Genomic DNA, 27,335 nt, shown 5'->3' with positions numbered 1-27,335 from the left:
ATTAATATATATATTTTCAGTTTCTTTATTTTAAATATAATATTTAAAATAAATTTTAAAATATAAAACTAAATTTCCCCTTATTTCGAAAATGATATCCAAAATAAACCCTATAATTTTCAAAACACAAAAGTAATCAATAACATAACATTAATCTTTTTTAACTTAAACACTACTTAAAAAATAAAAATATTAAAAAAATCTTAACACTCCACGACATAAATTCCCCTCATAAGTATAATCATCCGTATGATTATTAAATATGTTCCTTTGCTCCGATCAGTGTGGTTCAACTAAAAGGAGTATGTTTTGTTTTTTATATATTGGTTTTGGGTTTATGCCAAATATTTAGAGACAAGAAATCAAGTTTGAGCTTCCCATGCAATCAATTTTTTTTAAGTTGTTTTGTATTAGTTCACATTAACATAACATATCAAGTAGTATATAATTCTACCATACATCTAAACATAACATATCAAGTAGTACATAATTCTACCATAGCGATGGGAAATTAGGTATTTTTTACCACTTACTTATAGGATAATTTGTTTAAAATCTCAAAAATATTAATCACTAAAGTATTTATTGCACAATTTCAAAATATAAAAATACTAGCAATCATTAAAAAATCTAAGTATCAGAAGATGTAACTAAAGCGGGATCCTAAGCACTAGATCCCGGAAGAGCTTACGAAACCATGATATATATGTCTTTCGATACAAGCTAGACGAGCATCCATTCTCTCAAGAGAGACTTGTTGATTTCTTCGAACCCGCTGCATGTCTGCAAGGCTTGCAAATACATTATAATTCTCAATGTAATTCACATTGAAAACTCTACTGGGACGAAGCGAGGACGTTTTTTGGAAGCAACAAAAGCGTTTAATATATATATATAATCTAAAATACCAAATTAGTTGTAGAAGATATGAAAACATGCATATTTGTACATAAATCAAGATAGATATGACATCCATTGTACATCAATGATTAAATATTCGAGCATCAACCATCTAGAATTTAGATTCCTCTCCTCTTGTCTAGTCTTTACCTCTACTTCGGTTCTCTAGGGATATTAATCAACATTGTTCAATTTTGATCAAACAGCCTAATCCAAGCCTTATAATATGGCAGAGAAAGCTTAACATGCTTGATCAATGATTTTGACTTGAGCGAAGGGTTGATTTTTTGTTAAGGCCATGACAAAGGAGTTCAACAATCAACACCACCAACATTGGGTACATATAGGGCTTGGTGTTCTTGTTTAAATGCCAATCACATACCCTCATAAATGATATAATCTCATGAAATGCCACAATTCCATTGATCTTGAAACCCTGAAAGTTGTTAAGTCAGTGGAATTTTGAATGGGATATAAAATTCTTTTTTCTCCATATGAAGTTTGATGAGGTTGGAACCACTCTCAAACATCGTAAGTCATTTCATGGTAATGTTAAAAATTTAAGTAAAAAGATGAAAATGAAAGATGGAGCATCTAGGAAGCATCAAACATATTTTCCCTAACTCACTTAAACCCCACCTAAACCCAATTCAAGTCCAAAAAGAAGACAAGTCCACAAAATTATCTGCATCTCCCGGATCTAGTCGTGACCACGCAAGATCCGTGTCAGAACCACAAATCAAGCCAATGGAACCGTCATGATTTTGTTTTTCCAGGAATTGCAAAAATTTAGCAGAACCACTATTCTTCGAAAGAATCGATGGCATATCCCTTCGGGACACAAATTTGCCTCTTGATCTATGAGGGGGGCGGATCCTACAACACTAGCTGAAACCACTTTCAAATATCCTAAAATATTTAATAGTAATATTAAAAATTTAAGTAAAATGTTGATATTCTCCTTTATCTTAACTTTTCTGTTGATAAAAAAAAAAGGAGGAGAATATCCACATTTTACTTTAAGAGTTCAATATTACCATTAGTTTCCATGGTTACAAAGCCCTCAAACCTTATCTCAGGGGGCGGATCCTACAACACTAGCTGAAACCACTTTCGAATATCTTAAAATATTTAATGGTAATATTAAAAATTTAAGTAAAATGTTGATATTCTCCTTTATCCTACCGTTTCTGTAGATAACAAAAAAAAAAGAGGAGAATATCCACATTTTACTTTAAGAATTCAATATTACCATTAGTTTCCATCGTGACAAAGCCCTCAAACCTTTATCTCCCATCTTTATCCAGTGTAAAGGAATATTGGACAAAAAAATGTTGCCAGGGGACGGGGGTGTAAGGACATGGGAAAACATTTCCCCATATGCCCCCACTCTTGGAGCATGGAAACATGGGGTGCAGTAGTAATATATATATATATATATATATATATATATATATATATATATATATATAAAGTTTTAGACTCGAGGTTCGAGGATAGCTTATCGAATTCAAAAAAAATAAATATATATATATATATATATATATATATATCATTTTTAACTAGAAGTTCAAAGATATTCTATGGTCTCATATATAAAATTAAGGTTAGATGTTATTTGAAGATACATAACCCAATTGCTACACAGAGTCGGTCTGGTCCAGCCTTCGTTGTTGTCGTTGCCATTGAAACGTTTTGCTACATAGTTTGGAGATTCTCCATTTTCACTCTCAAGTCCTTGGCCCTTAATATATATATGTATAAAAAAAAACTTAAAAAATTATTTAAAAATTTTCAAAAAAGAGTGTATATATAAATATATATATTATAAAAAATACAAAGTAAAAAAAAAAAAAAAAAGAGTATATAAAAAAAAAAAAATTAAAAAATAAATAAATAAATAAAATAATTATATATATTAAAAAAAAAATATATATATATATATATATATATATATATATATATATATATATATATCATTTTTAACTAGAAGTTCAAAGATATTCTATGGTCTCATATATAAAATTAAGGTTAGATGTTATTTGAAGATACATAACCCAATTGCTACACAGAGTCGGTCTGGTCCAGCCTTCGTTGTTGTCGTTGCCATTGAAACGTTTCGCTACATAGTTTGGAGATTCTCCATTTTCACTCTCAAGTCCTTGGCCCTTAATATATATATGTATAAAAAAAAACTTAAAAATTTATTTAAAAAATTTCAAAAAAGAGTGTATATATAAATATATATATTATAAAAAATACAAAGTAAAAAAAAAAAAAAAAAAAAAAAAAAAGAGTATATAAAAAAAAAAAATTAATAAATAAATAAATAAATAAAATAATTATATATATAAAAGAATTAAAAAAAAAAAAACAAAAATAAGAGGAGATTAGTAAAAGAAAAATTATAAAAATAAAATAAAAAGATTATTTAAAAAGAAAAGAAAGAGGGAAGTCAGCATACCTATAACCATAGCGTCATCTGACAAACCTTCCGCCACAGCACGTAGTTGCAATCTTCGCTCTACCCCACCACAACTCACAACCAACATTGTTGTTGAAATCTCTGCCTCAGCCTTTCGTAGTAACGCAATTGTCATCCATCCCTTCATCCAAACAACATTCACGCTCTGTCGTTCTTCCCACTGGCAACACCAATCCCTAGTCCCCTGCTGCATCATCCTTTCCTGCCAGCATTCATTTGACAATCACTGCAATCTGTGTCATCTAAACTGCCATAGAAACTTAGTTATTCCTGCCACCGTCGTCAAAAAATGCCTTGCTCATTGTCGCACAGTCGACACGCCCAAAGGAACCCCGTTGCAACCCACCTGAAACTAGTGGCTGATGCTGCAAATATGTTGTGAGGCCATTTACTGTCGCACCAAAACAATCCAACAGTCAGCTAAATCGAGTCCCTCTACAGCACGCGCCATTTTATTTCCCTACCCTACTAGAGCTACGACTGCCAGCATACCTGCGGACCCCGTCGCCCGTTGTCACTCACCCCAACAACTGTGTTTCATGCCTTGGACCATCACGTCGTGGGCCACATCCTACTCCCTTGTCGATTTGTTACATATAAAATTAAATCCAAAGTTTCCTCATGAAGAAAACAATAATATTTTATAAGTTAAAGTGTCATTAAAGCATTGAAACTTATTATTGCTTCGTGGATAGAGACATAAAAAGTATACTAATTGGTGCTTTAAAACAAAAGGAGATATTAAAAAGGCCAAAATACAAGTGTGTGCCAAAATTTTAATTTTAAAAGTTTTAAATATTTTTATCAAGTATTTTATATATATATATAAGAGGTGAAAAAGGAAAAACAAAAATTACAACAACAAAATTGTAAGAAATATTAAAAAGGAGTATATATAAAAACAATATCTAAAGCTATAAGTACCAAGTTGGAAGCAAAATGGAATCAATCACTGGCGAGAAAGGAATGGAGTCTAAGTCAGAAATGATGAAGGAAGAAAGAATGGAGATCGTGATAGAAGATTTCCTAAAACTATTAGAATGTGTGTTAATGCACTATTTAAAATCAAAGGGATGTTATAATCTCTATCAATCCCACTCAAGATTAAAAAAAGAAAATTGTTAGTACTAAATGTGTTAACCAATTAGTGATTCATGAATCAAACATAATTGAAATGATGGATTCGATGAATAATAAACAATATAACATAAACAATCTACAACTATGCATTGGAGACTATTTTTACCTCGCAATTCATCGTTAAAACCTTATTTTGCGACAATAGTGATATAATTATGGGTTCGCCCTTAATGGAATCACTAGGGTCATTTATCCTAAATATGAAAAAGAAGTTTTTGACATTTTCCCACAAAAAGAAAAAAATAACGCTACAAGGCGTTACTTTGAAGCCAGATTCAGTGACGCCAAAAGACATACAAGATATCTCAAAAGTAATTCTTCAAGAAAGTTAAAAAGCAATACAAAATATGCAAATGGAAGTTGACAAAATCGTCGCTAACAAAAATGAAGAAATTACTCGTCTTAAGGACCATAGAGAGAAATTACTCACTCAAATTAAGAAAATTAAAAATGATAAACAATCATTGAAAAATAAATTAGAAGAACTCATCACGAAAAATGTATCGAAGTCGTCAGATGTAACCATCCAAATAGAAGAAAAATGAACAAATAATGATCTAGTCAATATTAGAACTTAAGAAAAAAACAAACCAGTGGAAGAAAAAACACACTCAAATGTTGTAGTTCAGGCGATGAAAATTCCAAGTGGAGGTTCTGTAACCAACTCAACAACATAAGTACCTGAAGTAAGTCAAAATATTGCCACACACATGATAAGAGAAAAACAAATCAAAAGAACTCCTGATCTACACCTGAATCACAAGAGCAGACATCGCAATCAGTCTACATATGTATCACTCAAAACAAAAATAATATACTTATGTTCTGAAGAATAAAGATGTCAGCATAGTCGAGTCTGACAATAACAATTTATCCCAGTTATCAAGTAATTGCAAAGTTCCATAAAAAAATTGATTTAGGATGGTCATATCCCTTCTCAGTTCAACAATTTTATTTATCACTCCAAAGATCTTATCATCCCATGTCAACGAAAATGACAGATCGAAGAATTCCAAAAGGTGCAAATAGATTTCGAAGACAAAGAATGGATGATATGTCTTTTCAGCAATCAACTTTGAGGACAAAGTTTTTTCGAAAAGGTAGACAATGTTATGAATAATATAAAATTAAATTTCAAATATATATATATATATATATATAAAATAATGATTAATTAACTAGTAATTAGTTAATGAAGAGGCATGTTCTAAAGGACATGACCATTCAATGAAAGGGTACTTGCCTAGGTATATATACAAGACCCTCAATTATAATCAAATCATCATCTCGCTTATATTCAAATATTTTTATATAATATATCACTGTCCTATCATGGATATTTATATAGTAGTTTGTTACATGTACAAACAAAATTCCACTAGATAAAGGTATTACAAATTAGGTTTTACAATGGTTGAAGAAGTGAGTTCAAAGCTTGGGTTCAAAGGATCTACGGGTCAATCTAAAGAATAGATTTAGTCTAAGGAGTCTCAAATAGGTTACTCAAAAATACCAAATCAAGAAAAGCTCAATGCTACTATAAACTAAAGTTTTAAATCAGCAAATTGCAGCAAAACAATAGTTTATAACAGCATCAAATTTAGCCACTAAAATTGTGTAAAAAATATATGAGATGAAAGTTGAATTTAAGAATATACTAAAGACAAAAACACAACAAATTTTGATGCTTAATAAAAACATGTAACAACAAATAAAGTTTGATGTTAACCCTAAAATATGACTAAAAAATGCATGAAATGCTTTAAGTTAGCTTTTCTAATGCAGTGTTAAACAAGACCTAACTCTAGGGCGTGCAACAACAAATCATTAAATGCCTAAAATACAATATTTTGTTGCGATTTAACCCTAACTTACAATAAAACAAACAAAAAAATGATTTTAAATTTTTTCAAAAGAATATCACAAATGAGATAGACTTGTGCCTTTTCAATATAGGGCAAATGGAGGATACAAAAAATTCTAAGGCTTCTTTAGAGTGATTCTAAATCCAAACAAAACTAGGGAAAATAAACTAACTAACCTTGCAATTTAGGTTCACAATTCCTCAAATACTTGAAGGAATGGTTTAGCTCAACAAGGGAAGATGAAACAAATACCAAATACACCAACTTAGCACAAGCACTTTAATCCCATGAAACATAATACAACAAATAAACTAACTTACTTCACGATGCAACATCCAAGATCCACCATAAAAGAAAGTTGCTCTACTAATCCTCCATTGCACTAAAGAGAGAGAGATCACTAATGAAGAGTTATTATGTTCCAACTATAACAATGAATCTGTTGAGGCCGCTACAACCATCCTCCAAAATTTTGCTTTAGCTTCGTTTTGGAGCCTCCCTACCAACCATCCTTAGCAACATGTCTTGCATTGCCCAGGTACTTATGCTTTGAGTTGAGTTTCTTTGGTTTAGCAGCTTGTGTTTGCTAACTTGTTTGCCTTTCACCCGCAAGTTGACTTCTCGTGACTTGGTCTTCAACCGGTTCTTGTGTTGACTTGGAGAATTGCGCAGAATTGGAGGGCAACCAGCCTTGCTCTCCAGAATTGCACAGTGCATCATGGCAACTAGCTACTCTCCAAAATTGTGCAGAGCATGCAGGTTGTCTTCCTCTCAGAATTTGCACAGTTTTGGTTGGTAGCCTTCGCTTTAGTCTAGAAATTGCACAGAGCTTGAGGGGCCGCCAGAGCCACTCAGCCCAAAAACTGCGCAGAAGTCATCCCAAGGCTTGTTAGCCATTGCATGTGCTCACAAGTTGACCAGTTCCCTCTAGGACTGTGCAATCTTGCCTTGCATGCATGGCAGCTTTTTCTCGAAAAAGAAAAAAGCAAAAAGCATCCCTAAATTTTAGGGATCTATTTTTAGCAGATGGGGGTTACATGCAAAAGTCATTTTAGAAACCTCTCGCCAAGTGTCACATTTTCCTAGATTTGTGACATGTGTGCCATAAGCCTCGGTCTTATCAAAACTATTTATTCGATGCTTCAAAGCTCATTCTTCATTTCGATATTGGAGCTCTAGCATTCCCAACGCATTTAGGAACCTTCAACACACACATCGCAACTTTTTCCCGGGTAAGCCCGATTTTCATGTCTTGTGCTGCTTTTCTATCGCTTTTTGTATTTCGGTTTGTGTGAATGTTGTTTGTTTGGTTTTGTTGAATGCTAGCTGTCGTTTCAATGCATGTTAGTTTGCAGAAGCATTGTTTCGAGTTTTGCATTGCATTTCCTTGTTGTCGCATACATGACATTATTTCTGCACTAATGGTCTTCGTTGCGATGACTTGCTTCACACACTTAGTTGTTTTCCCATCTTATTGAATCCTGCACTTACCGGTTGCATGCATGCTCATTCACTCATGTTTTCACCCAACTTCGCACATGCATTGAGTCCTTACTATTTTCAGTCGCTCGTCGGCAGGTCTAAGCTGCCTTGGCCCAAACCTTGTCTTGCCCAGCTTGCACTGCGCATTTCCCTTTTGAAAGCCTAATAACATATTTTCACAAAGGGGTTTGGTCTACTTTGGTTTTTTTTCCATCATCATCTCCCCTCTCATTTTTCTCCTCCTCCTCTTCTTCTTGGTACTCCTATTCTCAAGGGTTTCCTAATCCACCACTACCCACTTCTTCATCATCTTCATCACTACTCCTTTTGCTCCCCCACACCATCATAACCAAACCAAGAAAGGAACCAACAAAGAGAATGCCAAGCCACATACCCATCATGTTTGAAGTTTTGAACTTTGGAGGAGTTATAGTTTCTTGCCTGCAATAGAATGGAGGAACAAGAATGGGAATGGGAAAGAGAGAAGAGAACATCTTTCATTTAACAATGAACACATAAAAAACACAAATGCCAGATTAGAGTCTAGAGCCTACCTCTTTGGCTCTCCAATTGTGGCTTTAATCCCAACCTCCAATCTCCCTTGCAATCCTCAAGCAACCCTCTCAATCTTCCTCTCACTCGCCTCAAGCTCCAAACTTCCGCTCACTCACCAAATGATGCAAATGATGGATTATGGAAGGGGAGGAAGGCTTTTAATTCTTTTGGTCGCTCCCCTCCCTCCAACTAAAAAACCCACGCACATTTTTTACCACGGGGAGTGCTTTTTGGCGTGCAGGAGTGGCCAGGATCAATCACTCCCTGACTTCAAAAAATCGCTTCGAGAGAGATCGCTCCTGCATTTGCTCTCGAAAAGGTAGGGAGCACAATTTTTTTAAGGGAGCTCACTCTCAAAATTTGCAGGGAACAAGCGAATTCTGAGAACGTGAAAAGGTCACTCCAAATCCGCTCCCGAGCGGAGCATGCTTTAGGAGCAAATTCAAGGGGGGTGGGGGGGCGCTCCCCCGCAACCCTGGTAGAGCTCAAGCTATAATTGGTTGTTGCTTGCTTACATCCCTTGTCATTCTTCTACAATTTGATATCTATCTTATCTTAAGTATTTTCAATCCCTTCTTCTCATAGGACAAGGCCAACAAGGAATGAGTATGAACGATTGACAATAAAAAATCAAAAGTTGGGATAACAAACATCGAAGAATGATGACAAGTGAAAATTATGAGATACATGGAGTGTTGCCATCATCAAACCCTTCTATTTGTGCCCCTCCTAGACAGTGAAAGAAAGACCCCAAGGAAGGCCACACTGGCCTAAAGAGACATAAACACGAAGTTGAAGTAAAGGAACAAGTACACAATCAATAGCGATCTATAATCCAATTTCAACTTGTGATCCATACTAGAATGCCTTAAACATTAAATGAAAGCACTTGAATGCAAAAATGTAGTGTTCCATGGGGACATGTCCCCTAGGGTGGGGGACACACTCCCCATGTTTCCCATGCTTCCAGGACAAGGGGCACCTAAGGAAACAGTCCCCCACATCCCCCTTTTGGAGAAACTTAGGGAGAGGCAAATGGAAAGGTTTCCCTAATGTGTGGGGTGTGTTTCCCCAAAAGGGGTGCTTGTAGGCGTCCCCCACTCAAAAAAGGAAAGGCAACCCCCCTGAATCTTGCTTGAAAATAATATTTTTTTGAGTGGGGAAACCTAATATTAAACCCTGGGATCCTACTAATGTTATATAATTAATAGTAATGTTAAATTCTTAGATGAAAAGTGACATTCTCCTTTATCTTTCAAATAAATGAGAATGTTACCTTAAATTTTTAACATTACCACTAATTGACTTGGGATGTTTGAGAATGAATTTGACCTCATTGGATTTCATATGGAGAAAGTAGAATTTTAGATCCCACTCGAAATCCAATAGACTTAATAGTGTTTAGGATTTCAAGATCGGGGGATCCTATCATGTATGAGGGTAAGGAACTAGCATTTAATCAAGAGAACCAAACCCTCTAGGTACATCGATGTTGGTGGTATTATTTATTGAACTACTCTGTCATGACCTAGTAAAATTGACCTATCACTCAAACAAAATCTCAACTTGACATGTTAAGATTTTTCTATCTTATTTTAATGCTTTGAGGGTGATATTGATGATAAGGATCTCAATATATGCAATGATTTTGATGATATGTAGGTATTTATTGTAGCGTGATTTTTTTTACTATATAGGCCATCTAGAGCCTCTTTGTTCATGTATTTTTGGTTCAAATATGGATTGTACTCAGTGTTATTTTGGTTATATACACCCTTGCTATATATATGAGAAAAATTACATTTTTGTGGATACTGGTTTGGATTCATATAGTTGCACATAAATATTTACATAATTTTTTTCAAAATTTAAATATTTATGTATTTTTTCGTCGATCATTTTTTTGGTCCCTTTTTTTCTCTAGTTTAGAGTTTTGGAGTCCACTGGTTCGATCATTGGTTCATTGTCTATTGTCCATTTTTAGTTTTAACTTTTGAGTCTTGACTCTAGATATTAATGACCTTAGACCAACTATTTGACTCATCGCTTTTTACTGTTTTTGAGTTTGAGTAATTTCAATTTACTATTCCATTCTTCAAACTTAAGTATCTAATATTTTTCTTAGTACTAATTAGATTCTAAATAATGTATGATGAATTTAAATCAATGAATACAATATTTTACTATTTCTATTTCATTGAAACATTTATAATGCATGAATCAATGAATTTCATTACTGAATTTGAATTTGAATCATATTCACAATATATATACACACCCTGACGACCCCCACCCCCCTGAATTCCCTAAAATTTGGGGGTGCTCCTTCATGGCATGTGTCTCTCCCTTGTCTAGTGCCCTCCCGTCGTGAAAACTTGGTGGAACATTGCAAAAATGGTTAAGGTGTCTCACAATAGATGACCCACCTTCATGGAATGAGCATGTTAGATCAATGAATACATTGTTTGAAAAAATGGATGAGAGGCATCTGATGTTGGCTATATGTGGATCATAATAAGGTTCTAGCTAGCAAGTTTTGTCATAAGAGAAAAAAAATTCTCCTAGGCTTATCCATGTATATGAATGGATAGCAAGGCACAATAACTTCTACTTGTATAATGGTGGTACAATACCAGTTATCATAGAGCTACATTAATGATGCCATATGACTTTTCCTATGGCCAAAAACCCTTGTCAATGACTCCATATTTACCAGGCACCTCCAAGGTCAATGTAGTAGATAATGCACTTAACACTAGAGAAGTCATTTTTGCACACTTAAGGACAATCTAGTCATGGCTCAAAATTCAATGAAACAATAAGCTCAACATCGTTGAAATTAATCTTTAGCGAAAGGGATCTTGTGTTTCTTCACCTCCAACCTTATAAACAAGCATCACTCAAAGATAAAATCCCAAGAAATTAGCATTAAAGTTCTTTAGACCCTATAAGATCATCCAATGCATTGGACCAATGTTATTAGAACTAAATTGGTCATCGAACCTACCAACCCCCAAAATGTGCACCAGACCAAAACTGAGAAAATCAAAGCCGACCAAAAATACATTGATTTTATTTGAGTGATGGGTACATTTTTACTAGGGTCATGACAAAAGAGTAAATCAATCGATGCCACCAACATCAAGGTACATAATGGATTTCATGCTCTTGATTAAACACTAATGTTCAGCAGAGAGAAAATCCAATGGAAGCTTTGCAATTTTGCCAATCTTGAAATCCTAAAATCTATTAATTCTACTAAATTTTGAATGGGATTTTAAATTATACTTTCTCCATATTAAATCCAATAAGATCGGAACCAATGTTATCAAAATTGGACCGGAAATGGTTGATCCGACTGATTTGGGGGCCAAACCGATCCAATTTGAGGTTTGGAACAGGAAATGGCCAGTTCGGTGCAAAACAGGCTGGTTCTGTGATGGAAACAACCAATTTGGGTCGAACCAGCCGGTTCCATACAATTCCACCAAAGATGTTCCAAATGCAATTTTTTTAAGAGAAAACAAAAAATTTTGAGTAGAGCAACCTAATATTCAAGCATATGGCCTTGGTATTGCTATGCAATTCATGGTAATGTTTAATTCTTAAAGTAAAAGTGACATTCTCCTTTTTACTTAAATTTTTAACATTACCATGAAATGACTCCAGATGTTTGAGAGTAGTTCTAACCTCACTCAAAATCCAATAGACTTAAAAGTTTTCAGGATTGGGGAGATTGCAACGTTTCCATTGGATTTTGTCATGTACGAGGGTATGGGACTAGTATTTAATCAAGAGCACCAAATCCTATATGCACCTTGATGTTAGTGGCATTGGTTGTCGAACTCCTTTATCATGGACCTACTAAAAACATACCCATCAATCTAACAAAATCTTAACTTGACATGCTACGCTTTTTCTATCTTATTTTAATGCTTAGAGGGAGATATTGATGACAAGGATCCCAATATAGGCAATGATTTTGGTGATAGGTAGATATTTGTTGTAGCATGATTTTTTTGGATGCTAGAGGCCATCTAGAGCCTATTTGTTGATGTATTTTTGGTTCAAAGATGGATTGTAATTGATGCTATTTTGGTTATGTGCACCCTTACATGCTATATAAATGAGAATTTTTGCTTGTTTGTGCACAAATTGTTTGGATTCATATGGATGTGCATGAATATATATGTTTTTCTTTAAAATTTGAATATTTTATGTGTTTTAGGTTGACTGGTTTTTTGGTCTTTTTTTTATCAGTTCCGCTCCAATTTTGACCAGTTCCTATTTCAGAGAGTTTTTCGGTTCAGTGACAAGTTTGGTTCTGATAACATTGATTGGAATCACTCTCAAACATTCTAAGACAATTAATGGTAATATTAAAAATTTAAATGTGTTTACTTTAAAATTTTAACATTACTAGTAGTTACTAGGGTGAGTGAATTAGAGGGGAGGGGGTCTCTTTGAATAGCATTAATAGGGCCCTAAGGTTAGGTATTGTACTTGTAATTTATTATATTGTTTTTTTTTAAATCGGGTTTCGGTGGTCCTAGCTACACCATAGGACACTTCACGAAACTTGCTAATTCTCTAATGTCAATTCAATACCGAATTGGCCAAAAACAGTTCAAAGGCACCCAGTTGGACCAATTTTCCCTCCAAATTGATTTCATTGGTTCCATTAACATTGCATTGGAAAGTGGCCTACAAGTAGAGTCTTCTATCCCACTCTAGGATTCACCGAATCTTTGACGTGACTTGTCTAAAGAAGGTTGCAGGATTGAATGGCAAGGTGCAAACCAACTTACTAGAACTTGATGAAGAAGGATCCATTTGGCTCCCACTCAACGAAGTATTGGATTTTTTTACCAGTGAACCCACTCTAAGATCCATCCAATCTTTCATATGTCTTGTCTGAAGAAGGTCATGGGATTGAATAGGAAGGCACAAACCAACGTACTAGAACGTGATGAAGAAGGCTTCATATGGCTCCAATTGGAAGTAATATTGGATATATGTGAGCATCAATTGCACCTACACACAGTCCAAGAAGTATTGATTCAATGGAAAGACATGCAGAGTGAAAATGTTGGGTGTGGAGCCTGAGTATCTTCTTTATTTAGAGGCATCGCCACATTGGACCCTAGTTCGTGCTACCCGTAAAATGTACGCCGCTAGGGGGGTCCAGGTGGGGGCGACCATAAATTGCCTTGTAAAATGTTGTAATTTCGTAGTCAATCTGGGTCGTTCATTAGGCTGAGATCTGACGGTAGAAGTTATGTTTAATTTAGGTTTTTTTGCCTTAGAAGAAAATCCCTCGCTATATATGAGGGAATTGTATTGCATCTATGTAGATCTGTATTCTGAGTGAGAAAGAGATAGGAGATTGTGTGTGAGAGAAGAGGGAATTACAGGGGCTCTGTTGTAGGTTGTATCTCTTCAGTTTGCTGGATAATATAAAAGGAATGACTAGTTGTTTCTCCGTGGACATAGCCCAAATTGGTTGAACCACGTATATCTATGTCTCTCTTGTTTTATGTGTTTTTTGTGTTTATATTTATACAATATTTTGTGTGTTACATTTCTCTGTAATATATAATTTTCTAACAACTCGCATCAGAGCCGAAGGTTTATTTGGCTGATAAACTTGCAAGAGAGAAGGGTTCTTGGTTCGAGTGGGAGCAATGGTGGAAGATGGTAGGTTTAAGATCGAAAAATTTAACGGCCAAAACTACCAGTTGTGGAAGATGCAAATGGAAGACTATCTATATCAGAAAGATTTGTACCCACCATTGAGCGGAAAGATAAAGAAGCCGACAAGTATGACAGACACAGAATGGGATATTCTCGACCGAAAGGCACTTGGAACAATACGACTGTGTTTAGCGGCGTCGGTAGCCTTTAATATTTTAAAGGAAACGACAACAGAGGGTTTAATGTCGGCATTGGCCAAACTATATGAAAAACCCTTAGCCTCAAATAAGGTATTTTTTATGAAGCGCTTATTTAATATGAATATGTCAAAAGGTGGATCTGTTGCTGATCATTTAAATGAATTTAATACAGTTACCAGTCAGTTAAGTTCTGTAGGGGTAACTTTTGATGATGAAGTTAGGACCTTGTTATTTATGTGTTCATTGCCAGAAAGTTGAAATGGTTTAGTTATGGCCATTAGTAACTTTGTCTTTGAATCTCGTACTTTAGAGTTTGATAATGTTGTCGGTGCAATCCTTAGTGAGGAAATGTGACGGAAAAGCTCCGGTGAGACATCAGGTAATGCTTTGACTGCAGAGACTAAGGGAAGAAAAATGGAAAGAGGAAAGAGCCCAAGATACTGCAATAAGTCAAGGAAACGCAGATCCAAGTCCAAATCGGGGATAGTGTGCTGGAAATGCGGGAAGAAGGGACACCTGAAGAAAGATTGCAAGTCTCGGAAGGGAAAAGAAGGAGACGTGTAACAAGAAAACAATCATGAAGCGAATGTGACAGGGGATGTGTTGCAAGATGCTTTGATTCTTTCATTAGAAAATATTATTGATGCCTAGGTGGTAGATTCAGGGGTCTCATTCCATGCCACACTTGATAGGAAACATTTTCATGATTATGTTCAAAGAGATTTTGGACAGGATTGATTGGGTAATGATAAACCCTGTAAAATCATTGGAATGAGTAAAATTTTCATAAAACCATAGAATGGAAATCAATGGCTATTGAAGGAGGTAAGGCATGTTCCAGATTTGAAAAAAAAAATCTGATTTCAACAAGGCAGTTGGGAGGTGAAGACTATGTAACTACTTTTACAGATAAAACTTGGAAGGTCACTAAAGGAGTCTTGGTAATAATAAAAGGAGAAAAGGTTGGTACATTGTATTTATGCAATGGTATTTCTAATTCTGTTAATGCTTTAACCTCTACAGGAGAAGATACGATATTGTGGCATCATAGGTTTGGGCACATGAGTGAGAAGGGGATGCAGATTATTCATTCAAGAAATTTGTTGCCAGGGTTGAAGCATGTTGATTCAAAATTCTATGAGAATTGTGTTTATGGAAAACAAAAGAGAGTCAGATTCCTGAGTTAGGAAAGAAAAGAAGAGAGAAAAATTAGAGCTTGTGTATACAGATGTATGGGGACCTGCTCAGGAATCATTTCTCGGTGGCTCTCGTTATTATGTTACTTTTATTGATGATGCGACCAGAAAAACCTGGATTTATTATATTCGAACTAAATCTGATGTATTTGATACTTTCAAGAAATGGAAAGCTTTGGTTGAAAATGAGACAGGAAAAAGGTTGAAGTGTCTCAGATCAAACAATGGAAGTGAATATTGCAACAAAGAGTTTGATAGCTACTGTTCAAAGAATGGAATTCGCAGAGAGAAGACAGTTCCAGGAACACCACAAGAAAATGGTGTGTTAAAAATGATGAACATGACAATCATGGAGCGTGCAAGGTACATGAAATTGCATGCATGATTGCCTTTACAATTTTCGGCAGATGTTGTAGATACTGTTGTTTATTTAATAAACAGAGGGCCTTCAAGTTCTTTGGATGGTGGTATTCCAGAGGAGGCATGGACAAGTAAAAAGATAAACTACTCATTTTTTAAAACTTTTGGTTGTGAATCCTTTGTCCACCTTAATAAAGAAAATAGAATAAAGCTTAAGGCAAAATCAAATAAATGTGTCTTTACTGGATATGGTGTTAATGATTTTGGTCAAATAAATGTGTCTTTACTGGATATGGTGTTAATGATTTTGGTTATCGCTTTTATGATTATGAAATACACAAAATCATTAAGAGAAGAGATCATGAAACCACAGGAAAAGTGAAGGTGCCTGAAAATCATAATGATCAACAGGCAGAACAACAACAACAACAAGCACCTCAAACACCTGAAAGTGGTGTTAGAAGATCCATCAGGATAAGTAGACCCCCTAAACGATACTCTCCTTCATTATATTATGTATTGTTGACTGATTCTGGTGAACCAGAATGTTATGAAGAAGCAATGCGGGTAGAAACCAGGAAGAAGTGGGAGCAAGCCATGAAAGAAGAGATGGACTCCTTAGCACATAACCAAACTTGGGACTTAGTGAGGTTGCCTGTAGGTAAAACAACATTGCAGAATAAATGGGTTTACAGGTTGAAGGAAGAAGATAGAGGTAGAAAAATGTATAAAGCTAGACTTGTGATGAAGGGGTTTGCACAGAAAAAGGGTATAAACTTTGATGAGATATTTTCTCCTGTTATTAAAATGACTTCAATCATAACTATTTTAAGTCTAGTAGCAACTAAAGATTTGCATCTTAAGCAGTTAGATGTGAAGACAACCTTTTTCCATGGGGATTTGGAGGAAGAGATATATATGCAGCAACCACAAGGATATGAGGTAAAAGAGAAGGAGAAACTAGTGTACAAGTTGAAGAAGAGCTTGTATGGCTTAAAACAAGCTCCAAGGCAGTGGTATCTAAAATTTGATAGGTTTATGTTTGAACAAAGTTATACTAGATGTCACTTTGATCATTGTGTTTATCTCAAAAGGAAAAATGATGGCAGCTATATTATATTGTTATTGTATGTAGATGACATGCTTGTTGCACGTTCTAACATGCAGGAAATAAATGTGCTCAAAAGAAAATTGGCAAACTCATTTGCAATGAAGGATTTGGGTGTTGCAAAACAAATCCTTGGTATGAGAATAACTAGAGACAAGAAGAATAAAAAATTAACATTGTCTCAGAGTGAGTACATAGAAAAGGTGTTCAAAAGATTTAATATGCAGAATGAAAAACTAGTCAGTATACCTTTAGCTAGCCATTTCAAACTAAATAAGGAAGTGTGTCCCAAGACTCAGGAAGAAATGGCTTATATGTCTAAAGTTCCATATGCATCAGCAATTGGAAACTTAATGTATGCAATGGTCTGTACAAGCCCTGATATTGCACATGTAGTGGGAGTTGTAAGCAGGTACATGAACAATCCAGGAAAAGAACATTGGATGGCATTGAAGTGGATTCTCAGGTATTTGAGAGGTACCACAAATCAAGCATTATGCCTTGGTGGTTCAAACATTGCTCTACAAAGATATGTTGATGCAGAAATGGCGGGTGATAGAGATAACAGGAGGAGCACAACAGAGTATGTGTTTACTATAGGTGAAACAACTGTCAATTGGGTTTCAAAACTGCAAAGTGTTGTTACACTCTCAACAACGGAAGTAGAGTATGTTGCTGCTACAGAGGCTAGTAAAGAAATGATTTGGTTACAAAGGTTTCTGGATGAATTGGGTAAGGAGTTGGGTAGGTTATACAGTGACAGCCAGAGTGCCATACATCTTGCAAAGAACTCTGCATTTCATTCCAAGACTAAACATATACAGCTCAAGTACCATTTCATACAGTCAATGTTGGAAGATGGACAGTTGACGCTGGAAAAGATACACACTAGCCAGAATCCTGCAGATATGTTAACAAAAGTTGTAATCAAGGAGAAACTAAGATTATGCTCAGTTTCAATTGGTCTTCAAGTATGATGAAGAAGATGAGAAACAACCAGGTCCAAAGTGGAGTCATTGTCTAGCAAATGAAGCAGTGGTGGAGTCGCTATAATCAGTCTCCAAGTGGGAAATTGTTGGGTGTGGAGCCTGATTATCTTTTTTATTTAGAGGCATCGCCACATTGGACCCCAGTTCGTAATGTGGCGTAATGTGGCGGCAACGCCACCCGTAAAATGTATGCCGCCAGGGGGGGCGACGATGATTATTTGTAGCCCCCCCTTGGTGGGGGATTGGGGGCAGCGCCCCCCAAAGCTAAAAATAGATGTAAAATTGCCTTGTGAAATGTTGTAATTTCGTAGTCAATCTGGGCCGTTCATTAGGCGGATCTCCGACGGTAGAAGTTATGTTTAATTTAGTGTTTTTTTCCTTAGAAGGCAACCCCTCGCTATATATGAGGGAATTGTATTGCGTCTATGTAGATTTGTATTTTGAGTGAGAAAGAGAGAGGAGATTGTGTGAGAGAGAAGAGAGAATTACAACGGATCTGCTATAGGTTGTATCTCTTCAGTTTGCTAGATAATATAAAAGGAAGGACTCGCTGTTTCTCCGTGAACGTAGCCCAAATTGGGTGAACCACGTATATCTGTGTCTCTCTTGTTTTATGTGTTTTCTGTGTTTATATTTCTACAATGTTTTATGTGTTCCATTGCTCTGTAATATATAATTTTCTAACAGAAAAATCCTTATGGGAACCAATGGTGACTTTGCAGCAATTTTCACACAATCCAAGAAGTATTGATTCAATGGAAATATATGTAGAGAGAAAAATCCATATGGGAACCAATGGTGACTTTGCAACAATTTTCTCACCTCCAACCTTGAGGAAAACATTGCTTTTGAAGGGGGGCGCATATTGGGGTCCTACCCTAACGTTCCTACTTTAGGCTACCTAAGAGTCATTCAATTGATGCATGTAACAATCCTATTTGAATAAGGACTATTGCATAGTAGTGGATAGTTATTTAATGTAAAAAGGTCCACCTTACCCACTAGGTAATTGGTACTCATTAATGATGGGAGCACAAGTAGTTAAGGTTTTCCTATTGAGAATCTACTTGAAGAGACAAGAGGCTATGAAATGTCTTATTGAGTATCATCTATTTGGAGTTTTTCTTAGTGAAAGGTTACGCAACATTAAGAGGCAAGTGAACATTGTTTTATTTAAATTAAAAAGTTAAGCAACATTACATAATACATACTATGATTTAATATTTGTAACAATTAATGAGCATAAAAACACATTTCTAATTTCTAGAATAAGATTAAATCACATTCCTATTGTATTAGATAAATAAGGTCATCGACATTCCAAGAAGTAAAAGCACAAGTTTGCATCTACGACAGGCACCATACAAACCATAGTTTTGAAAAGCGATGCAAGTCAACTTGGCCAAGTTGATTGGGGATTGCTTCGAATGAGCCTTCAAAACAATTTTGTGGGCCAATTTGGCAGTTTCGAACAACAGTATAAGTCAACTTGGTTGAGTTGACTAGGGACCAATTTGACTTAGCCTTCAGCTCAATTCGATGGTTCAATTCAGTAGTTCGAAAAGCAATCCAAGTCAACCTCATTGAGTTGACTAGGGACCGCTTCAACTTAACCTTCAACTCAGTTCCGTGGGCCAATTTAGTAGTTTTGAAAAGCGGTCCAAGTCAATTTGGTCGAGTTGACTGCTTGGATTTAGCCTTTAGCTCAATTCTGTGGGCCAATATGGTACTAAACTAACTGAGTCAAAGCATGACTCAGCCTATTTGGTATCAAGCCAACCCTACTTGGCCGAGTAGATCCAAGAACCTCCCATGCCACCTCCACCTTGAAATTTTCAATTTTTTTGTTAAATACATAAAGCCTAATCTCTAAACCCTAAAAAGTTTTTATAAAGAGACCTACTGATTTTGTAGTTTTTGTTAATAATCCCTTTCCTATCAATGGTGATGAATTTGATGATTGATCATGTTGATCAATTATTTGTACTATGTAGTAGGTCAGTAACTCGTCACATGTTTTTTCTAGACTCGAGACTATTTAGAGCTTCATTGATTATGTATTTTGTTGTTGTTATATATTGTACTTAGTGTTATTTTGATATATTCACCCTTATATGGCATATATGAGTAGACTTTGCGTACTTAATCTCTAATAATTTGAAATCCTTAAAATATTTTTTTCCATTAAAATCTTAACTAGTTTATATATTTTTAGTAAACTGAGTCATTGAAATCAGATCAATGCTAATCAAAATCTGTGTTGACCCCTGAAATCAGATCAATGCAAATCAAATCAGAATCTGTGTTGACCCACTCAAACAATTCCAAATCCAAATCCTAACTTAAAAACTATCGTACAAACTAGGTATCATGTACAATACATGTGAAGAAGTCAACATCGCAATGAAAGATGCAAGTAAGGCGCAACAGTTATAGATGATGGGAAAAGATATTGAGTTTCATTGATTATGTATTTTGTTGTTGTTATATATTGTAGTTAGTGCTATTTTGATATATTCACCCTTATATGACATATATGAGTAGACTTCTTTATCTCTAATAATTTGAAATCCTTATAATATTTTTTTCATTAAAATTTTAACTATTTTATATATTTTTAGTAAACCGAGTCATTGAAATCAGATCAATGCTAATCAAATCAGAATGGGTGTTGACCCGCTCAAACAATTCCAAATCCAAATCCTAACTTAAAAACTATGGTACAAACTAGGTATCATGTACGATACATATGAAGAAGTCAACACAGCAATGCAAGATGCAAGTAAGGAGCAAAAGTTAGATGACGGGAAAAGATATTGAAAACATAGATCTATTACAATCCAAAAGAAATTTCAAATAAACAAATGGGCAGTATGAAGAATAAGAGGAGTCCCAATTAATTACACAAAGCAAGCCCATAATCTTAAAAGGCAAGATTTGTAATCTTGTCAGAGACACGGCCTACCTTTGGAAAGTGAATACGTCTCCATCTTTATTTATCAGACGTTGGAGAGAGTTCAGCAGAATTTTGTTTTGGAAACCGTTTAGCAGTTTTTTGATTGGAAATGTGATACAACTTAAAATGATTTCTTTAAAACTGCAGTTTAGCAGTTTTTTATTTGGAAATGTGATTCAACTTAAATTGATTTCTTTAAAATTGTCGGCGTGCATGTTTAGGTCGCAAAATTTTTGAAAATCCACAAATCCTAATCCCAATGAATCTGGACATATCTGTCCCGTGTCCAGGAAACAGTTTGGAACATGTCGACAAAGCTAGATCTTAAAATCTATTATAAGGAGGGAATCCCTGCCTAAAATAATAGTAGCTTGTAAAATCACTTTCTGAAATTTCTATGCACAGTTCTAAAAGCTATAAAATAATTTGCAGAGTGTCCCCACTATCTCAAAGCTCTGTAAAGATTTTATTTTATTTGAAGAGTGTCCCCACTCATCACCCTTAAGGCATGCAATGACAGGTTTAAAAATCTATTATAAGGAGGGAATCCCTGCCTAAAATAATAGTAGCTTGTAAAATCACTTTCTGAAATTTCTATGCACAGTTCTAAAAGCTATAAAATAATTTGCAGAGTGTCCCCACTATCTCAAAGCTCTGTAAAGATTTTATTTTATTTGAAGGTTGTCCCCAATCATCACCCTTAAGGCATGCAATTACAGGTTTAAAAATCTATTATAAGGAGGGAATCCCTGACTAAAATAATAGTAGCTTGTAAAATCACTTTCTGAAATTTCTATGCACAGTTCTAAAAGCTATATAATAATTTGCAGAGTGTCCCCACTATCTCAAAGCTCTGTAAAGATTTTATTTTATTTGAAGAGTGTCCCCACTCATCACCCTTAAGGCATGCAATGACAGGTTTAAAAATCTCTTCAATAATTGATTGAAGAGTTTCTAGAAACAACTGCACTGAAAAGTAGAAACTCTGATCTGACACCAATGTATCTGCCCAGCGTAAATTGCATAAACAACTCTTTCACTTATGCATGCAAGGAAGCAAAGTATGACATTTTGTGCAAAAACACAATCGAATCAAACATATTCAGCTAATAAAAATAAGGTCACACCGCAGTTATAAAATTACTATTTTTGCCTTATAGCTAATTGTGGTTCACTTCTATACAAAGAACGCGCACCCCAAATGGATAAACAAATGCTTCACCCACATACCCATGACTACAGGGTAAAATAGTATCATTGCTCCGACCTTGAATTCCCTCACATAAAAGTTTAAAACTGAACTTAGGATTAATATTTATGAAAGGGACAATTCATGTCAAATGAATGAGATGACGTTCTCTAATACACTCGGGGAACATGCCTTCCTACGAGTATTTATCAACAACATAAGACCAAAAGAATGAAGATAAGATGGACTTCTTCTACTGCAATGTAGCTAGATATTTGACGACCATATGACTAATTGTCTCAATGAACTTTTATTTTATTTTCCCACAGATTAAGCCCATGCTGATAATGTTGCTTGTTGCCTGAGGCAACAATTTTTGGCAGTTCTGATGGTATTCGCCATCACCAGTGGCAGAAAGCTTGGGTGCCTCACTCTCCAATACTCAGTCATGTACTGGAGAACACTCTGTTGTTCGGTCACAGAAAGTGTATTTTGGAAGGTACCTTTTGTCAAATGGTGTAGGAGCAAAATAACAAAAAAGCTGCGAAAGGGAATTAAATGACATCACCATCTTTTCTAACTTTGAAAGCACTTTGGCACTTTATTCTCCAGCTTTTATATGTTTATTAAGAAATTAACAGACAGTTACTTCATAAGAGAATACTGTTGTCATTGAAATACTTGAATTGTTTTACTTTTTAGACCTAATTTGACAATATGGAAATAGTTTAATTGCTTTACTTCTTCGACCTATTTTGACTGTATATTACTGATTTTTGTCGTGATTTTAGTTGTATATGGATCCAAAATATTGTGATTGGACTGATTTTGATCTCATATATGGGTCCAAAAAGTAAAACAGTGAGATTACTCTTCAAAGCACCAACCTGAAATATGGGTTGCATTTTGTGATTTGGAAAATGTGCCGATTTAAGGCAACCTTAAAGTTCCCAAGATGTGAATTTCTCACACCCAAACAATTCAACATTTGAGGAACCTTATAAAATACTGGCTATCAAACCAATTAAAAATGTTAAACTTGCTACAACAATAAAAAATTCCACACGACATCCCGTCATTGCCAGCCAATAACTTGAAGGCCAACATAAACAGTAAAACACCAAATGACTTGTACCCTATGTCACAAGGTTTGTCAAACTTTAACCTTGAGGTTCGAATTTTGGCGAACCTTAAAATTTTTTTGAGGCCATTGACTAAGTCCATAGTTCAAAACTCATAACTTCATGTCATAACTCAAGCTTGTAATTTATCCTTGCAATTTCCATGTCCATGATAGAATTTTTTATGTTTACTAATGTTGATTTCTTACTATTTTATCCTAAAATTCATTTTAAATTAATATATATATATATATATATATATATATAACTTAATGGCGAACCTCATCAAAAAATTCGAACTCAAACTGAACCTAATCATTACCGAACCCGAACCTTGTGAATTGCTTGTACCCATATAGAATTCAAAACACACTTCAAAATTTCTTCCATCATGAATCAATAACAGCATAAGTATAAATAGTATGTCATGATTAACATGAAAGAGACAAGTAAATCAAATATTGATGAGGCAGTAGCATATATTCTACTTGATAGCTTGAAGGAAACTTCAAAACAGAAGGGTAACAATGTTTAGTAGTGTGACAAATACAGCAACCAGAAAAAAGAAACATAACAAATCTGATACAGGACTCTTTTTGATGATATGTTACGTTTCAGGGAGATTCCAACCAGGCCAATATTCCAGAATATGTTCAAAATGAAGGTAATGCACAATACTTAAATTGCCAATGGATTTATCAAAATGCTCTTCATTAGGATTCAGGAACCCCACCATTCCCAACCGTTATAAGTAGATGATTTAGATCGGTCATTTTCATAGCACATGTAATCTCATATCACCTTTAATTCACAATACAATGGATAATATTTTTTGTTAGAAGGGATTCAAGGTACACTTTCTTTGGATTAGATGCCAAGCTTGAGGGATAACTATTAGAATTTCCGACAAAATTGCCCAAGACTTTGCACCCTGCCTGATCCTTTTGGATCTCATATCATTTGGGTGTGAGAAAAACCTTAGCGGATGGCTTAATGATCTATCAACCCTAGAAAACCACTGATCAGTAGACTACAATGGATGATATCGCTAAACAATCAAAAATTCATAAAATTCAGCTCTGAAAGTGATCTGATTAAAATTACACCCCTAGTCAAAGGTGGGTTGCAGGGTAAGCAAAAGCTGGTAGCTGATGTTGTACCCACCAGCATTCAAGTGTCTTCAATGACAAAATTGTGTTTGTGCTAATGTTTATGGATGTGCCAGCACACACAACAACAGTTTAGCAGTTTGAGCCAGATGCAAATTAGGGGATTCTTTGTTGGAATACATAAACCACATGCGGCCTCTTAGCCAAAGAATTCGGAAATGATGATGTTAGTTGCACTTTCTCCTAGGTAGGGGTAGGGTGAGTGGAATTTGGATGCTGTGACAGTGATATGACCCCACCAGCATTCAAGTGTCTCCAACGACAAACTTGTGTTTGTGCCGATGCTCATGGATGCACCACAGCACACAACAACAGCTGGGGACAGGTGCAAACCCTGTGAGCCTTCGGAAAATAGATAAACAACACGCAGGCCCCTTATCCAAAGGATTCCGAATTGTGTAAGTTACACTTTCTACCAGGTAGGGATAAAGTCAGTGAAAGCTGGGCAATGACATTTTCCCCGCTAGCATTCCAATCCATCCAATGATAAGTTCATGTTTGTGATCATGCTCTGGATGTACCAGTGCAAACAACAGCAGATGGGGCCAGGTGAAAGTCCTGGGTGTCTTTGAAGAAAGAGATACCACGTCCAGCCTCTTCACCAAGGATTCAATTCAGGATTCCGAATTGAATGGTGTCAGTTGCAGTTTCTCCCAGATAGGGATAACGCCAACCTTCTCCCAAGTAGGGATAACATCAGTGAAAGCTGGGCGCTGATATTGCCCCTACTAGCATTCAAGTCTCTTTAATGACAAATTTCTGTTTGTGCTCATCCTCGTGGAGGCAGCAGCCTACACAACAGCAGTTAGGACTGGGGGCAAGTCCTGGGTGTCCTTGGAGGAATATATAATCCACATGGCGGCCTTTTAACCAAAAGGATTTCGAATCGATTTGAATGGTGTTAGATGGAAGTTCTGGCAAGTAGGGGGATAGGAAGAAGACAGTGCTTAAAAAAAAAAGACACCCAGGGAAAAGCTGCCGAGAAGCTCAAACAGACCACCGAATTTCAGATTATAATCTGATCTCAACATCAATCTATGGGGCATAGGCACATTGCCGAGAAGCTCAGAGAGAACACTAAATTTTAGACTATAATCTCATCTCAACATCAATCTATGATGCGTGAACACATCCTCGCAAAGGTTTCTGAACACAAACTTAAATGTGCAAACCCAGCATTTAGATATCCTGCGAAACACGATGGACTAGCTTCCTCGATTTCTCCCAATACAGAATCTTTACCAAAAATGAACCCATTATCCCAAATCAAGAATCTCTTAAGCCAAACTTTTCAGATCCGGACCACGCATCAGAGAGGCCATTACAATTCTTTATTAAAGCGAGATTAAATTTGCTCTCTGATTCTTAGACAAAATGTCGTATAGATCATGTAGGCCTCAAATAAACATAAATGCAATTTAACAGGCAAATTTCAAGTACCAAATTCAAAAATAAACACAGGCAGACAACGAAAGAGAATATTACCTCTGGTCAGTCGTTGGCTTCGAGGTGCATCAAGTTCATCGTATCTCGACACGTAAAGTCCCGGCAATTTCTTCAAAAGATTATCACGCTTACTGCATAAGGACCTCTTACTGTCAGGACAATCTGCCGACTCTATGTCCATCCCGTCTTCTATCAGAGGACGAGTATTGGAGTCTCCCATTTCTCAATTTCTTCACAAATCCAACGAAGAAGGGTGTCTGCAGTCTTCTATAGCAGGGGCTTGTCGCTATTTCTGGGACGAGGATCCCAGCTTTCTATGGTTGCTGCCTGTGGCGAGATATTTCTTAAATTTAATCGACTCCCTGGCTTCACAGTTTAAGCTGGTGATCACAGGCGAAGGGCCAGGACAGAGCGACCAGAGGGGTATAGATTCCCTTTTGGCCTCTGCAGCCCCTTGTCTTGCATTTTGTCCTGGTGGAAGAAACTAATCCGTTGAAAAGGCGGTTGTATGCCCGGATAGCCACGTCGACAGGTCAGTCTAAGATCCAGAGTTTATAGCATCGAATCAGATTCAGTCAGATTCAATTTTGGTTTAGGCTCTGCTTAACGGTCCGAACGATTTTATCGCCATTAACCATCTGTGCAAAAACGAATTTAGCCCATAATCAGTTTTATTATGAAAACTGTGATCATGGAATGAATAACTTCATCAAATAAGAAAATTTAAAAACCTTTTAAACAATACTATTCCTGACAGGATCAAACAAAAAATTTCCACCGTTTAAACCAAATTCTCCACTTTCACCGACTCATTACTATTTTCTAAAGCTAATACTATTCATAAATAAATTATTACAAAATAATAAAATCTTGAAACTTCCTTTCATCAGTATACCGACCCTGACTTGGAGGTCCGACCTTGACTTGAAGCTCCTTATTGACCCTCGGAATTTAATCAACAGATCTGAGGATGAGCTCTCCAGTCTATGTCAACAACCGGAGGAATTGCAATTCTGTTTTGGTCAAAGTAAATCCCGTCCTTCCTCAGTCCTATCTAGTTTGCTGTCCCTCCTTCAATGAAACTGGCATCCGTGAGATAGGTATAACTCAGGGTGATACTGCCTTTCAATGTACAAAATAGTATGTATTTGTTAAATGAATTCAGCATCTTTAAAAACCCTTGAAACACTTGTGAAAATCACAAAGCTCAAATTTACATCTCACTGTGAAACTAAATGTTTGGAAAGTGTTTACTTCTAGTTATGCCTGTGAGATGGGTATAGTTCATGATGATACTGCCTTTCAATGTGCAAAATAGTATGTGTTTGTCCTTAAAAACCCTAATTTTGATGGTGAAAGCTCAAACCCTAAAACATTCTGATTGTGAAAATCACAAAGCTCAAATTTACAGTATCAAGAAAATCTCCGTGTACAAATTTCACCAGAAAATATTATCGGAAAAATAAAAATCATCTAAGTT

General features: G+C 35.7%; 1 protein-coding gene across 2 annotated transcripts in view; it reads right to left on the bottom strand.

Annotated features, from left to right (window-relative positions):
- The window catches only part of LOC149252608 (metal tolerance protein 4-like), a 35,943-nt gene extending 8,843 nt beyond the window's left edge, over positions 1 to 27,100 (bottom strand). Inside the window, exons 1-2 of one of the 2 annotated variants that reach the window (XM_089459751.1) lie at positions 26,755 to 27,100; positions 25,895 to 26,493 (exon numbers count right to left, since the gene is read on the bottom strand). In XM_089459751.1, coding sequence (XP_089315877.1) covers positions 25,895 to 26,075 — 181 coding nt within the window. In that variant the 5' untranslated portion in view covers positions 26,076 to 26,493; positions 26,755 to 27,100. The remainder of the gene's footprint in view (positions 1 to 25,894; positions 26,494 to 26,754) is intronic. The other variant, XM_089459752.1, reaches the window with a different exon arrangement.
- Positions 27,101 to 27,335: the final 235 nt, after the last annotated feature.

Source organism: Pinus tabuliformis, chromosome 7 (assembly GCF_031772625.1).
Source record: "Pinus tabuliformis cultivar Carrire ecotype Pingquan chromosome 7, CPIR1, whole genome shotgun sequence".
Classification (NCBI taxonomy): domain Eukaryota; kingdom Viridiplantae; phylum Streptophyta; class Pinopsida; order Pinales; family Pinaceae; genus Pinus; species Pinus tabuliformis.
This window is presented reverse-complemented; position numbering and strand designations above follow the sequence as displayed.